Raw genomic sequence first — 14,152 nt, 5'->3', positions numbered from 1 at the left:
GACTTTGATGAGATGATTAATGGCATACATTATTCAGTTGAGTATCTTCTGATTTCAGGTGATAGTATTTTGCCAGAAACTAAAGAAGACTGTCTTCCCCGTTGTTCATTGATTTGCTCGAGTGGGCACCAGTAACGTCTGCATTGTGAGACTTGTTACTGTTTTTTGGTATTTCGAATACGCCACTGGTAGCTTGCCAGGCTCTGCCGTTCAGGCAGGATACTCTCGGTAGCTTGCCGGGCTCTCTGGGAGGAATGGAGGAATTGGACCCAGGTTGGCCGGGTGCAAAGCAAACGCCCTACCTGATGTGCTATGGCTCCAGTCCGGTCTCCGAGTATCACTGAATACAGCCGTCGAGGCCCATAGGCCCATGAGCTCCTCTGGGTGGCTCTAGTGTCCCCAGACCACTGGGCCCACCTCCTTAGGCCCTAACATTAAACAGTCTAGAGCAGCAACTAACACGGCTTCGGGATGCGGGACTGGGACAACTCCGAACCGCGCAGCCGTGAACTGAAAACATACAATCTTTTAATGGAAAAGTAATTATCAAATGCTTCCTTGGTAGTAGGGCTGTCTTTCTTGGGGGGGATCTCCAACAATAATAGTGAGTTTTGTGTTGAAATATGGAACGTAATCAAGGTAAAGAGAAAATGAAGTGAAATTCATCAGTTATACAGTTGGGGGTGGGGGTGGGGGCGGGGGGTATACTGGGGTTTTTGGTGGTGGAATATGGGCACTGGTGAAGGGATGGGTGTTTGAATATTGTATAACTGAGACATAAACCTGAGAACTTTGTAACTTTCCACATGGTGATTCAATAAAAATTTAAAAAAACAAACAAACATTGAATAGTCTAGTTATTGACCAAGTATCACTGCAGCTGATATTGGGGCTAAAAAAAAAAAAATGCTCAGAAATGAAGCATTTGAAAAAAAGACTTCTGGAGTATGAGTTGAGTCAGGTGCTTTTCTTTTTATTTATTTATTTATTTTTTCTTTCTGGGAGGTCACACCCGGCAATGCACAGGGGTTAACTCCTGACTGCACTCAGGAATTACCCCTGGCGGTACTTGGGGGGCCATATGGGATGCTGGGAATAGAACCCGGGTCGGCCACACACAAGGCAAATGCCCTACCACCACTGTGCTATCACTCCAGCACTGTGGTTTTGTTTGTTTGTTTGTTTAATAATTGGGCCATACCTCCCCCCAAAAAAAAGAAGAAAATCCTGTTTCTTGGGCTGGAGCAATAGCACAGCAGGTAGGGTGTTTGCATGTAGCCAAACAGGGTTTGATTCCTCCATCCCTCTCGGAAAGTCCGGCAAGCTACTGAGAGTATCCCGCCTGCACGGCAGAGCCTGGCAAGTTCCCTGTGGCATATTCAATATACCAAAAAACAGTAACAACAAGTCTCACAATGGAAGACATTACTGGTGGGCCATACCCAGCAATGCTTAGGGGTTCTGGCTCTACTCCCAGGAGTCACTCTGGTGGTGCTTGCGGGGGACCATCTGGAATTCCCAGGGTCGAGCCGGGTTGGCCATGTGCAAGGCAAACACCCTACTCACTGTACTATGTTTCTGACTCTGAATTAGAAATTTGCTAAAGGGAATGGGGGACCCAGACCGACAGTACAGCAGGTTGGGCGTTTGCCTTACTTGGCTGCCCTGGGTTGGATCCCCAGCATCCCACACGGCCCCCCAAGCACTGCCTGGCACTCAGTCAACCTGGGTTAGATCCTTAACATCCCTTGTGGTCCATCGATTCCCGCTCCAGGTGTGATCCCTGAGCCAGGAGTTAGCTCTGAGCACAGTCAGGTGTGGCCCAAAACCAAAAATTTGCTCAATATGAAAGGAGAAAAATGGAAAGGAAAATAAGACTGGGACTGGTGATCAGAGCAGAGGCCATTCAAGATTGTCAGATAACTAAACTAAACTAAAATTCTGACAGTTAAAAGTTTCCTATGGGGCTGGAGCAATAGCACAGCAGGTAGGGCTGAGTGCAGAGCCAGGAGTAACCCCTGTGCATTGCCAGGTGTGATCCAAAAAGCAAAAAACAAAAAAAAGTTTCCTATGCTCCCATCCCCCACCTCTGCAAGTGCTCTAGGGACCAGGTTTTCTGTTTCAGCTTTAGAGTCTAGAGCTTAAGCACCATCTGCCTGGAGTCAGGTTGGAGGATATCAGGCAAAATTTCATCTACTTTAGGGCTGGAGCGATAGCACAGCAGGTAGGGTGTTTGCCTTGCACCCGGCCGACCCGGGTTGGATTCCCAGCATCCCATACAGTCCCCTGAGCACCACCAGGAGTAATTCCTGAGTGCAGAGCCAGGAGTAACCCCTGAGCATCACCAGGTGTCAAAAGCAAAAAAAAAAAAAAAAGGTCATCTACTTAACTTTTCTAGATTCTAGCTCATCTACACCTTATTTGGGGTGGGAAATAATTATTGTAAGATCTCCAGAGAGATCTGTCCAGTGGATAGAGATAAATTGATAGGGCTTTTACAGAATAGTTATGTGGTGGGGGAGGCGTTTGGCAGCCACACCTGGCAGTGCTTAGGGGCTGCTCTCAGAAGCATCTTAGTCCCTGTATTATCTCTCCAGCCCCAGAATAGTGTAAACTCCCACATTTACTTTTCCCAGCGGTTCTCCACCCCGAAAGTTCCTGGGGTAAGAACCTTCAGAGAAGCCAGCGACTGTTAACTTCCCTAAGCTTTCTGGTACACAGGCACATTTGAGGGAGCAGGGGGAAGCTGGGGACTTAAAGTCTTGGTTCCCTGAGTTCATGCTGGACTGGAGTGGAAGGATGCAGTGACATCTTTTGCCTTTTTACTATCTTTCATGCTGTACCCGAAAACTCAAACACAGGGCACTCACTTATTTCAGTTGTGTTGGGGCCACACTGAGCTATGTTTGGGGCTTTCTCCTGGCACTGTGCTCAGGAATCACTCCTGGCGGGGCTCAGGGAGTCACATGGGTGCCAGGGATAAAACCTGGGTTGACCACTGATGCAAAGCAAGCACCCTATCTGCTGTGCTTCTGGCCCCAGTCACTCACATTTATATGCATAATCACACGTGCACACACTCACACACACACACACACACACACACACACACAGACGGAGGAGAGATGGAGTGAGGAAGATGTGAAGTTTCCACCAATTCATGAATGCAACTTGGAAGATTTCTCACAGCAAAAAAAAAAGCAAAACCAAACCAAACCTAAAAAGCACATTAAAAATCAAGTAGTAAACGCCCTTCTACATAGTTCTTTCTTCATGCACGGGCTGGTTCTGCGCCTCCACGTTGAACTCGCAGCTTCTTGTAGAGCTGAAGCTTCTTCTTAGTCCCCGAGTTCAGCTGGAGCATTTACAGGGCCTGGGTTTTCAGTTCAACAGGTGCCCCTGGGCCCTCTGCCTGTCCTCTGGCATCACTGGGCCTGGCACCCCGGAGGATGGACAGTCTCTCAGTGACACTCTTGAGCCGGGGAAAGAGGAGAAAGTCGTAGAGAAGACTGCCCACGCCCCCTCCAAGGACTGGGCCCACCCAGTACACCTATAGGAAGAGGACGGGAATAATCAGGCTTGGGAAGGGACCAAGGACGTTTCCTACCATCCCCATTGGTAGAAAACAGACATCCTGCCCTGTGCACAAGCAACTGGACACTACCTGAGCAGAAATCAGAGTTCTGTTTTTGGGGATGGGAGGGGGCTGATCATACATAGCAGTGCTCAGGACTTCCTCCTGAGCACTGCTCAGAGATCACTCCTGGTGGGGATCGGGGGACCATATGGGGGTGCTGGGGGTTGAACATGGGCCGGCCACAAGGTTCCTCCAACTTGAACAGGCATCAGAAAGTGTCAGAATCTGTCTGTTTGTCTGTCTATCTGTTTGTCTCTCTCTCTTTCTCTCCCACCCCTACCCTCTGTGTTTAGGGGCTACTCCCAGACTGTGCTCAGGAGTCCCTCCTGCTGGTGCTCAGGGTACTGTGCTCCACTGGATCCAGCAAACCCTGGATCCTGCATGTACTTAGCCCTTCGAGCTCTTTTCCCTGTCCCCAGAAGAATAGTAGCTTTTGCTTTCTCAGTCTTCATTGTGCCTAGTTTTGTAGTGCAAAGGATAGTGACTAATCACCAAAGGAACAACATGAATTAGAAATTCTGTTTGGGGGGCCAGAGAGAGAGAGTACAGTGGGTAAGGCACCTGCCATGCGCATGGCCAACCCCGGTTCGTTCCCGGCACTCTATATGGTTCCCCCAAACCCCACCAAGAGTGATCCCAAGCTCAGAACCAGGAACAAGCCCTGAGCATTGTTGGGTGAGGGCCCCCCTCTTAACAACAAAGAACTTCTACTTTGCTTTGGTTTTGGGGTCCCCACCATGTGGTGCTCAGGACTTACTCATGGCTCTGTGCTCTGGGGTCACTCCTGGCAGTGCTGGAGGGCCGTATGTGGCACTGTAGATTGAACTGGGTCTGTTGCGTGCAAGGAGGCCTCTCCACCTGTACCCTGTCTCTCTCTGGCTCCTTTACTGGCAGCAAAATAACGAGCCCTGCTGGCATAGGCAAGACTGACAATGACAGCCCCCTTAGCTGGGGTGGACAGAGCAGCCACCACATGTGCATGGGGAGCAGGACCCAGGCCTGGACCTGCACTTCACACCCACTGGGCACCCTCCCGGCTCTTATCCCTCTCTGCCCACTTACCCAGTGGTTGGTGAAGTTTCGGGTGAGGATGGCAGGAGCAAAGGAGCGGGCAGGGTTCATGCTGGCCCCTGTATAATACATCTGCAAAAGACACAGTGGTAAGAGAGGCCCCCCCACCCTGCGACGCTGCACCCCAGTTTCTCTCCCTACAGCCCACATTGTCATCGAGGCTGGCATCCTGCCTCCAGTCCGGGTCCAGGAAAGGACAACCCTCAGGGGGTCCCACAGTGGAGTGAAGGCTTTGATGCCCCATCTGGAAATAGATTATGGACCCACAGTCAAGACCAAGGTGAACCCCTGACACCCCCACATTTCCACCTTATGGTCAAGAAGGACTAGGTACAGCGGTGACGAGAGAGAGAAAATACCAGAGGGTTGAGTCCCCTGGCTGCGGGTACAGGGTGTGGGGGACAGTGTTTGTGGTCAACAGTGGGGTGGGCAGGAAGGACAATTAAGGGTCAAAAGTTCTGGGGGGTCTTGGAGTCCTTGCTTGAGAAGAGTCTCCACTCTCGTCACTGTCACTGTCATCCCGTTGCTCGTCAATTTGCCCGAGCGGGCACCAGTAACGTCTCCATTGTGAGACTTGTTGTTACTGTTTTTGTCATATCCAATACGCCACGGGGAGCTTGCCAGGCTCTGCCATGCGGGCGGGATACTCTCGGTAGCTTGCCAGGTTCTCTGAGAGGGATGGAGGAATCGAACCCGGGTCGGCCGTGTGCAAGGTGAACGCCCTACCCGCTGCGCTATCGCTCCAGCCCTCCACTCTCATATTTACCCCAAAGAGGTGCCCCAGGGTGAGGGAGAAACCAACGGCCAGGGCCACGGGGCCCAGGCGGCCGTTCCTCCTCTCGTCATACGTGGCAAAGATGCAGAGCACCAGTTGCAGCGTCAGGAACATCTCCACCACGGTGGCCTGGCCCGCGCCGAGCCCAGGACGCAACTGAGCAGAGGAAGAAGAGGGGAGATACGTGAGCATCGTTCCCGCCTGACCTCCTCCAGCCGCCCCGGCAGGAAAGCCCTTGGCTGCTGGCGCCCTCGAGAGGAGTGACACGCGGTGTGTCTCGCTGTGCCATTCCTCCCAACACGCCTTCCACATGGAACGGATCCCACCCGCGTACACGGAAGAGGAAACGGAGGCCCCTGAAGTCAAGTTAGTCCCATCCGGACTCTGCAAGGAGGCTTGTTTTTCTCCCTCGAACACGCATCTCGCTCGTCTCTCTCTGTGTCTCTTTGCTCTGGAGAAACCCGTGTTCTCTTCTGAACATTATCTGCCCTCTTTCTCTCCTCAGACATCACTGTCACTGTGGCACTGTCATCCTGTTGCTCATCGATTTGCTCGAGCGGGCACCAGTGACGTCTCCATTGTGAGACTTGTTGTTACTGTTTTTGGCATATCGAATACACCACGGGGAGCTTGCCAGGCTCTGCTGTGGGAGTGGGATACTCTCGGTAGCTTGCCGGGCTCTCCGAGAGGGCTGGAGGAATCGAACCTAGGTTGGCCGCGTGCAAGGCAAACGCCCTACCAGCTGAGCTATCGCTCCAGTCCCTCCTCAAACATATATGCATATATTTTTTACTAATTAATTTATTTAGTTGAATCACAGAAACACAGTTACAAACTTGTTCATGATTGGGTTTCAGTCATCAATGTTCCAACACCTAACCTTTCACCCGTGTACATTCCCCACCACCAACGTCCCCAGTTTCCCTACACCCCCACACCCCACCTGATTCTGTGGCAGGCCCAAACATATATATATATATATATATTTTTAAATTAAAAACATTTTTTTTCTTTTTGGGTCACACCCGGCGTTGCACAGGGGTTACTCCTGGCTCATGCACTCAGGAATTACTCCTGGCGGTGCTCGGGGGACCATATGGGATGTTGGGAATCAAATCCGGGTCAGCTGCGTGCAAGACAAACGCCCTACTCGCTGTGCTATCACTCCAGCCCCAATTTAAAACAGTTTTTGTTTGCTTTTTGGGTCACACCCATCAATGCTCAGGGTTTACTCCTGGCCCTGTTCTCAGGAATCACTCCTGGCAAGCTCAGGGGACCTTCTGGGGTGCCAGAGATTGAACCCAAGTCAGCCATCAGCAAGGCAAATGCCCTACCCACTGTTCTATCACTTGGGCCCTCCTCTCATATCTTTCTAAGCAAGTTTTGTTTAATTAAAAACTATCCTGAGCCTGGGAGATAGTGGGTAAGGCATTTTCTTTGATCCCTAGCACCTCATATAGTTAGTTCCCCGAGTACCATCAGGAGTAATTTCTGAGTGCAAAGCCAGGAGTAAGCCCTGAGCATCACTGGATGTGGTCCCCAAACAAACAAAAAAGGAAAATCTTGCTTCACTGAAAAAAAAAAAAAAAAGACTGCAACCTGGGCCAGAGAGTGCACATGACAGATTCGATCCCCGGCACTAGAGGGGTGCCCTTGAGCAGAGCCTCTCCCCAAATCTATAATGATTTGAAGGGACATTGGAATCCAAACTTGGGGATCCTCTCTGTCCCTTCCCAGTACTCAGAAAGCCAGTGCTACTCTGGGTGGTGCTTGTTGGAGGGGGCATGTGGTGTTGGGGGCTAAACTCAGGGTCCCACGCATGTTAGCCATGAGCTCTACCACTGAACTGTGTCAGGCCTCAGAAACTCAGGACTCTTGGTTGTCAGTCCACAGTTCTACGCCTTCCTTATATCTCCAACCATCTGTTGATCTTCCCTCACATACACACACACACACACACACACACACACACACACACACAATCCCAGGCCCCTGGGGAACGGATCCACCAGAAGGATCAGGCAAAGTCAGGGCCCCGGGTTCCCCGAGTCCCCGCGTGACTATTACCGTGTTAAGCGCTAGGTTTCCTCGGGAGGCGGCTGGCGTCACACTGTACAGCACTGCAGCCCCGGACACAGCTCCCAGGACTTGGGCTGCCACATAGCAGAGGGCCCGGAGCAGTGACATCTGAGAGCTCACCAGGAAGGCAAAAGTGACTGCAGGATTGACGTGGGCCCCGCTGACGTGACCCACGATCTGCACCAGCGTAGCCAAGGCCAGGCCAAAGGCCAGAGCCACCTGCAGGACATACAGGGGTCCCGGGGCCCCACGAAGCGAGGCTCCCAGCCCGAGGAAGACGTAGAAGAGGGTGGCAAAAAACTCAGCAAAGACAGCCCTCCAGAAAGAGGCTGACCTCAGTTCCCACATGGCGCGGGGTTCGACTCAGTGCCCGGCCCCCCAACCCCCTGGCCTGGTCTGGGTCATCAGGCCTCTTTATACGGGGACTTAATCCCTGGGATGGGCAGGCTAGGGCTGCTGGCCCAGCCCTTAACCCCTTCACAGCAGGGCTGGGCCCACTCGACCACACAGGCAACACGTTGCTCCTCCCTCCTCAGCCCGCCTCAGAGCAAAGCCCTTCCTGAGCGCGCAGGGGTGAGGGGCTGCACTGCAGAGGCCGAGAGGGCGGGACTCAGGACGGGAAGAGTGGGCCTGTCTCTGCGGAGTCCACACTGGGGCCCTTTGACCTGGCCGGCCTAGATACTGGGGCAGTGCAGCTCACTTCAGGAGGCTGTTGGGGAAAGGGCAGGGTGGGGAGCAGGAGCGGGACAGTGGAAGAATGGAAGAGAATTCTAGCACCCGGGGATTAGCGAGACTCTCCCACTGGCGCTTTGGGTCCAGTCCGCTTACCCTGCAGCTCTGGGGCAGTGCAGTTCTGCTGTGAGCAGCTTTCCTCGGCCCGGGCAGCGCCCCCCACGGCACACTGCCTTCCCTCCCTCCCTCCCTTCCTCCCTCCCTTCCTCCCTCCCTCCCTTCCTCCCTTCCTCCCTTCCTTCCTTCCTTCCTTCCTTCCTTCCTTCCTTCCTTCCTTCCTTCCTTCCTTCCTTCCTTCCTTCCTTCCTTCCTTCCTTCCTTCTCTCATCTATCCTTCCTACCTTCCTTCCATCTCCCCTCCTTCCTTTCTTTTCTTCCTTCCATCTGTAAGGGCAAAACTGACTCCATGACAGGTGGCAGAAATCAGCAAAATCAGCTAAGCCTCAGTTTCCCTGAAGGAGCTAAAACAATTTCAGTTTCCCAGCAACGGAACAATGTGTAACGAGCCAACCTGAACCCACCTGGGAAGTTCCTGGGCCCAGCAAGGGGCCTCAGACAATCACTATGCCCCAGTCAAAATGCCCCAGAAATTGGCTTTTTTTTAGCCCTAAAAGAATGAGTAGCATATGGAACCATAAACTGCTAGTGGAAACTTTTTTTTTTTGCTGGGGTGGGTCACACCTGACGATGCACAGGGGTTACTCCTGGCTCTGCACTCAGGAATTACTTCTGGCAGCGCTCAGGGGACCATATGGGATGCTGGGAATCGAACCCGGGTCGGCCGCGTGCAAGGCAAACGCCCTACCTGCTGTGCTATTTCTCCAGCCCCGGAAACTATTATTTAACTGTTGCCTGACCACTGTTAACCCTAGACACTTGCCAAAACACCTTTGTTTGGTAACTAAGTAAGATTTCTTTCTGAAACAATAAGGCATGTACTGCTCATGTAATCAAACCCTATATAAACTGCTTGCACTTGATGGTCAGGGTCGCTATCAAGAGACCACTCTGTGGGTGAGATAGTTGACCCCAGTATACCCAGTATATTGGAATAAAACTCCTACTGCTTTTGCGTCATCGAGTTTGTGTTTCTGTCTGTCTCGCAGGTTGGGACCCAGAATCCCGGGGTTAACACTACTGGTGTGCTCAGGGGCACACCTGCCGATGCCTAGGGGACCATCTGTGCTGTAGGAACTTGACCCACAGTCACAGCTGCTCTGCATGCGAGGCAAGAGCCTTACTCGTGTGTGTGGCTGGGTGAGGAGGGGTTGGTCACTCCCAGCAGTGCTCAGGGCGCACTCCTGACTTAGCCTGACTAGAGGTGGTGCTGGAGGTGGAACCCAGGTCCGTGGTGTGCAAGGCGAGCCCCTTACCCACTGTACTATCTCTCCAGCCCCTCTGGTGCGTCTTGGGGCTGGTGAGCATCTTGGTCCGTGGCAATGTCGGTGGGCCACACGGGTGGCTTATGTGAGGCGGGGGTGGGGGGAAAGCGATGGTCACTTTGTCCTGACCCACCTCCTGAGACCCAGCTGGGAAGACTAGGGCTGATGATGTCTGCGATGGGACCCTGCTCCTCACATGGGCCCGAGTCCCCCAGCCCCATCAGGCGGCCGTCAAGCCACACCTGATGTCCAGTTGGTCTTCTCGGCACAGGAGTTGGTCCCCACCGCCCGACTTCTCAGGGAGTCACGGACTCAGGTTGGGATGAAGAACTGTCCTTTTCAGGAAAGGAAAGTCAGTCTAGACCTTACCCAGAGTTACCAGGTTCTTCTCTTGCCTCACGGAAAAGAATATCAGGAGTAAATGAGCAGTGAAGTAAAATAGAATTTTTTTTCTTTCTGGATCACACCCAGAGAGGCACAGGGGTCACTCCTGGCTCTGCACTCAGGAATGACTCCTGGAGGTGCTCAGGGGACTATATGGGATGCTGGGAATCGAAGCTGGGTTGGCCACATGTAAGGCAAACGTCCTACCTGCTGTGCTATTGCTCCAGTCCACTGCTCACATTCTTTTTATTTATTTATTTATTTATTTATTTTTAATTGATTATTTTTTAATTAATGAATCACTGTGAGGGTACAGTTACAGATTTATATATTTTCGTGCTTGTGTTTCAGTCATACAATGATCAAGTACCCATCCCTCCACCAGTGCCCGTTCTCCTCCACCGATGACCCCAGTATCCCTCCCCCCCACGCCCCCCCCCCACCTTTGTGGCAGGGCATTCCCTTTTGTTCTCTCTCTCCTTTTGGGTGTTGTGGTTTGCAATAGAGGTATTGAGTGGCCATTGTGCTCAATCTATAGTCTACTTTCAGCACACATCTCCCATACCAACCGGGTCCTCCAACCACGCTTTACTTGGTGTTCCCTTCTCTGTCTGAGCTGCCTTTTCCCCCAGCATGTGAGGCCGGCTTCCAAGCCACAGGCTGCTCATGTTCTTGAGGAGCTTGTGGGAGTGTATTTGGGTGTTCTTGCTGTGGGGTTTACAGTCCCAGCTGGGTGCTTGGAGGGGGATCAATCAGTTTAGCTGTGGAGCTTGTACACAACTGGCTGTGAGCTATAGTCCACACACTCTTCTGTGGTGCCAGAAATCCAGGCAGTGAGGGGTCAGAGCAATCGTACAGTGAGTAGGACATTTGCCTTCCCACATCATATGATCCCACATGCACTGCCAGGAGTAATTCCTGAGTGAAGAGTCGGGAGTAACCCTTGAATATTTCTGAGTGCACTCTTGGAGAATGTGGGCAGAACCAGGGGTTAAACCCATGGCCTCCTGCTTGTAAAACAGTGCTTTCTGCTTTGCCTTGGGGCCATAATCAACAGTGCTCAGATCTTAGTCCTGTCCCTGCACCCTGGCAGGGCTTAGGGGATCATATGTGGTGCCCAGGATTGAATCCAGCTGGCCGTGTGCAAGGCAAGTGCCCTACCCACTCTACTATTTGCACTGGCCCGAAAATAATGATTTTAAAATCTACTTTTTGATTTTACAGGATTAGATGGGGATCAAATGAGATATGCCCAGAAGCTGGAGCAATAGTGCAGCAGGTAGGGTGCTTTCCATACATGCATTCAATCCAGATTTGATCCCTGGTATCCCATATGGTCCCACGAGCCGGCCGGAGCAATTCCTGAGCGCAGAGACAGGAGTAACCCCTGAGTATTGCTGGGTGTGTCCCTAAAACAACAACAACAAAAGAGTGATGTACAGAATGTGGTATTTGAGGAACCACAAGAAACATTATTTTGAGAGCCTTATGATGGGGAAATATGAAAAGCAGTTGAATTAGGAGGGAGGCGGGGGGTGACTGGCGCGATAGTACAGCGGGTAGGGTGTTTGCCTTGTACATGGCTGACCCGGGTTCAATCCCCAGTACTCTATATGGTCCATGAGTACCACCAGCAGTGATTCCTGATTGCAAAACCACCTGAGTATCACCAGGTGTGGCCCCAAAATAAAACTTCAAACAAAACAAACAGATTTATGGAATAAATGAGATATCAACAGGTTTATGACCATCAAGCATTTCACGCAATGTGGTTGAATAAAGAAGGTTCTCATGGACCGGGGGACCGAGCGTCTCCGCTCCTCCCTGTGGCACCTCTCTCCCAGCTCTGTCCCCGAGTGCCCTGTCAGCATGTAGCACAGCCCCATTGTTGGACAGTTTCAGTAGAACAAAAGCGGGGCGTTGCACAAGCCGGCCCAGCAGCCTTTGGCTAGGTCCCAAGCCCCCCCCTCTGTGCCTCTGGTTAATCATTGCTGACTGCTGATTCCTGGCAAAGTCCAGAACAATCACCAAGCTCTGGGTGCAGCATGACTCTCCGATTCATGATTCAGGGTGCCAACTAGTGTGCCAGGGCCCCTCCTGTTAGGAACGGAGTAAGAGTAGATTGGCCTCTCTTAATCTTGCCTCTTTCACCCCTCTCTTTCCTAAGCATTCAGATGCACCCTAAGAGGGAATCACCATACGTCAGTGTCATGAGCACCTGAGTATTAGCCCAGGTACTGGTACTCCCAAGGTACTGGTACTCCCGATAATTGCACCTACAATTCATTCCTTCTTACTCTTGTTTACACCCCCCTGATGGATGACTTAATCTACATGCACTCTCCTCTGAAATTTAAGCTACTGGGGCTGGAGCAATAGCACAGCGGGTAGGGCATTTGCCTTGCACGCAGCCAACCCGGGTTCGATTCCCAGCATCCCATATGGTCCTCTGAGAATCGCCAAGAGTAATTCCTGAGTGGTGCAAAGCCAGGAGTAACCCCTGTGCATTGCCAGGTGTGACCCAAAAAGCAAAAAAAAAGTAAAAAAGAAAGTGAAATTTATGCTACTAAATTTATAGAGCATTTTCACCTAGGTCTCGCCAGGTACACCTCAAACTCAGTGTCCCAAACCAAACCAATAGAGTCAGAAGTACAGAGGAATAGTACACTTGCCTTGCACACAGCCTACTCGTGTTCAATCTTCTGTACCCCATAGAGTCCCTCGAGCCCCGTCAGAGCAATCCCTAAGTGCAGAGCCAGGAGTAAGCCCCAAGCACTGTCGGATATAGCGCCCAAACCAAACCAATTAGAACCAATGATCTTCCCCCACTATCCAATCATGCCTTTATTTCTGCATCCTTTCTTCAGTCCAGAAACCTAGGGATCAGCTTGGACTCGTCTCATCACCTCATTTCTGTCTAACCAGTCACCAAAGCTCCATGAGTTTTAGGTAGTTGAGCCCACATCAGTCTCACCTGAGAACTTTGGTGGCCTTAGACCCTGCTTGACTCAACTAGTCTCATCCCCTCCAGGTCATTGTCCACACTGCTGCCAGTTCCTTTTGTGTGAAAATATGGAAGTTGTCATTTCCCTCTGCTGCCTTCAACTACTCCTGAGCACTTGAAATATATTCTGTATTTTAAAAAAATTCAAATAAATTTAAAACCAGACTCCAAGCCAGGCTGTTTTCACTCGGGTGCCCCAGAGGGGCGTGGGTGAGAACCCTCCCTGCCCCAAGGGACCCAACCCCAGCAGCTGACCTCCACTACCCAACTACTGCCATGCTCCAGCCCGCTTCCTACCCATTTTCCATAATTACCACACCATATTTGATGGAGTTCAGACACTAGGCAACAAATCATAGAGTAATATATTTTCCAGTAGCTAGGTGGTCACACCCAGGGACTGCCCCCGGCAGCACCGTGTAATCCCACCAATAGCCAATATCCAGAGACTTTAAACCAAGCTCCCGGTTTTAAGCCCTCACTGATGTAGCACTGTCGTCTCGTTATTCATCAATTTGCTTGAGCGGGCACCAGTAACGTCTCATTGTGAGACTTGTTACTGTTTTTGGCATATCGAATATGCCACGGGGAGCTTGTAGGGCTCTATCATGCGGGCAGGATCCTCTTGGTAGCTTGCCAGGCTCTCCAAGAGGGACGGAAGAATCAAACCCGGGTCAGCCTCGTGCAAGGCAAACCCCTTACCCGCTCTGCTATCGCTTCAGCCCGAGACATATTGTCCGACTTTGGGGCCCAAAACAGAGGCTCTTTGTGGGCACCAGCACTCAACAGTCTTTGGCATGGACCCCACACTCCTGTGTGTGCCACCTGGAAGAAGTATCAGTGAGCTTAATGCGGGAGTCTTCCTGGTCTTGGCAAGGCGAATACTAATCACGTGATCTTCAAAAATATTAAATATTCTGGAATACAACCAGAGTCTCTTGCCCCCGCGCCTGGCTGTCTTCACCGGGGCCCCTCGGAGGGGGCAGGTTGAGTTTCCCTCCCCATCCCGAGCAGAGCCCCCACAGCCGAAGATCTCTGGGACCCAGCCACAGCCATGCTCAAGGCCACTCTCCACATGCTCAGATGAG

General features: G+C 51.7%; 1 protein-coding gene across 1 annotated transcript; it reads right to left on the bottom strand.

The window, feature by feature from the left end:
- Positions 1 to 3,364: 3,364 nt before the first annotated feature.
- MIP (major intrinsic protein of lens fiber) lies at positions 3,365 to 7,910 on the bottom strand. The gene is made up of 4 exons (XM_004601934.2): positions 7,551 to 7,910; positions 5,475 to 5,639; positions 4,700 to 4,780; positions 3,365 to 3,550 (listed from the first exon to the last, which is right to left on the bottom strand). The coding sequence occupies exons 1-4, from the start codon at positions 7,908 to 7,910 to the stop codon at positions 3,365 to 3,367; spliced, it is 792 nt and encodes a 263-aa protein (XP_004601991.2).
- Positions 7,911 to 14,152: the final 6,242 nt, after the last annotated feature.

Source organism: Sorex araneus, chromosome 2, assembly GCF_027595985.1.
Source record: "Sorex araneus isolate mSorAra2 chromosome 2, mSorAra2.pri, whole genome shotgun sequence".
Taxonomy (NCBI): Eukaryota; Metazoa; Chordata; class Mammalia; order Eulipotyphla; family Soricidae; genus Sorex; species Sorex araneus.
This window is presented reverse-complemented; position numbering and strand designations above follow the sequence as displayed.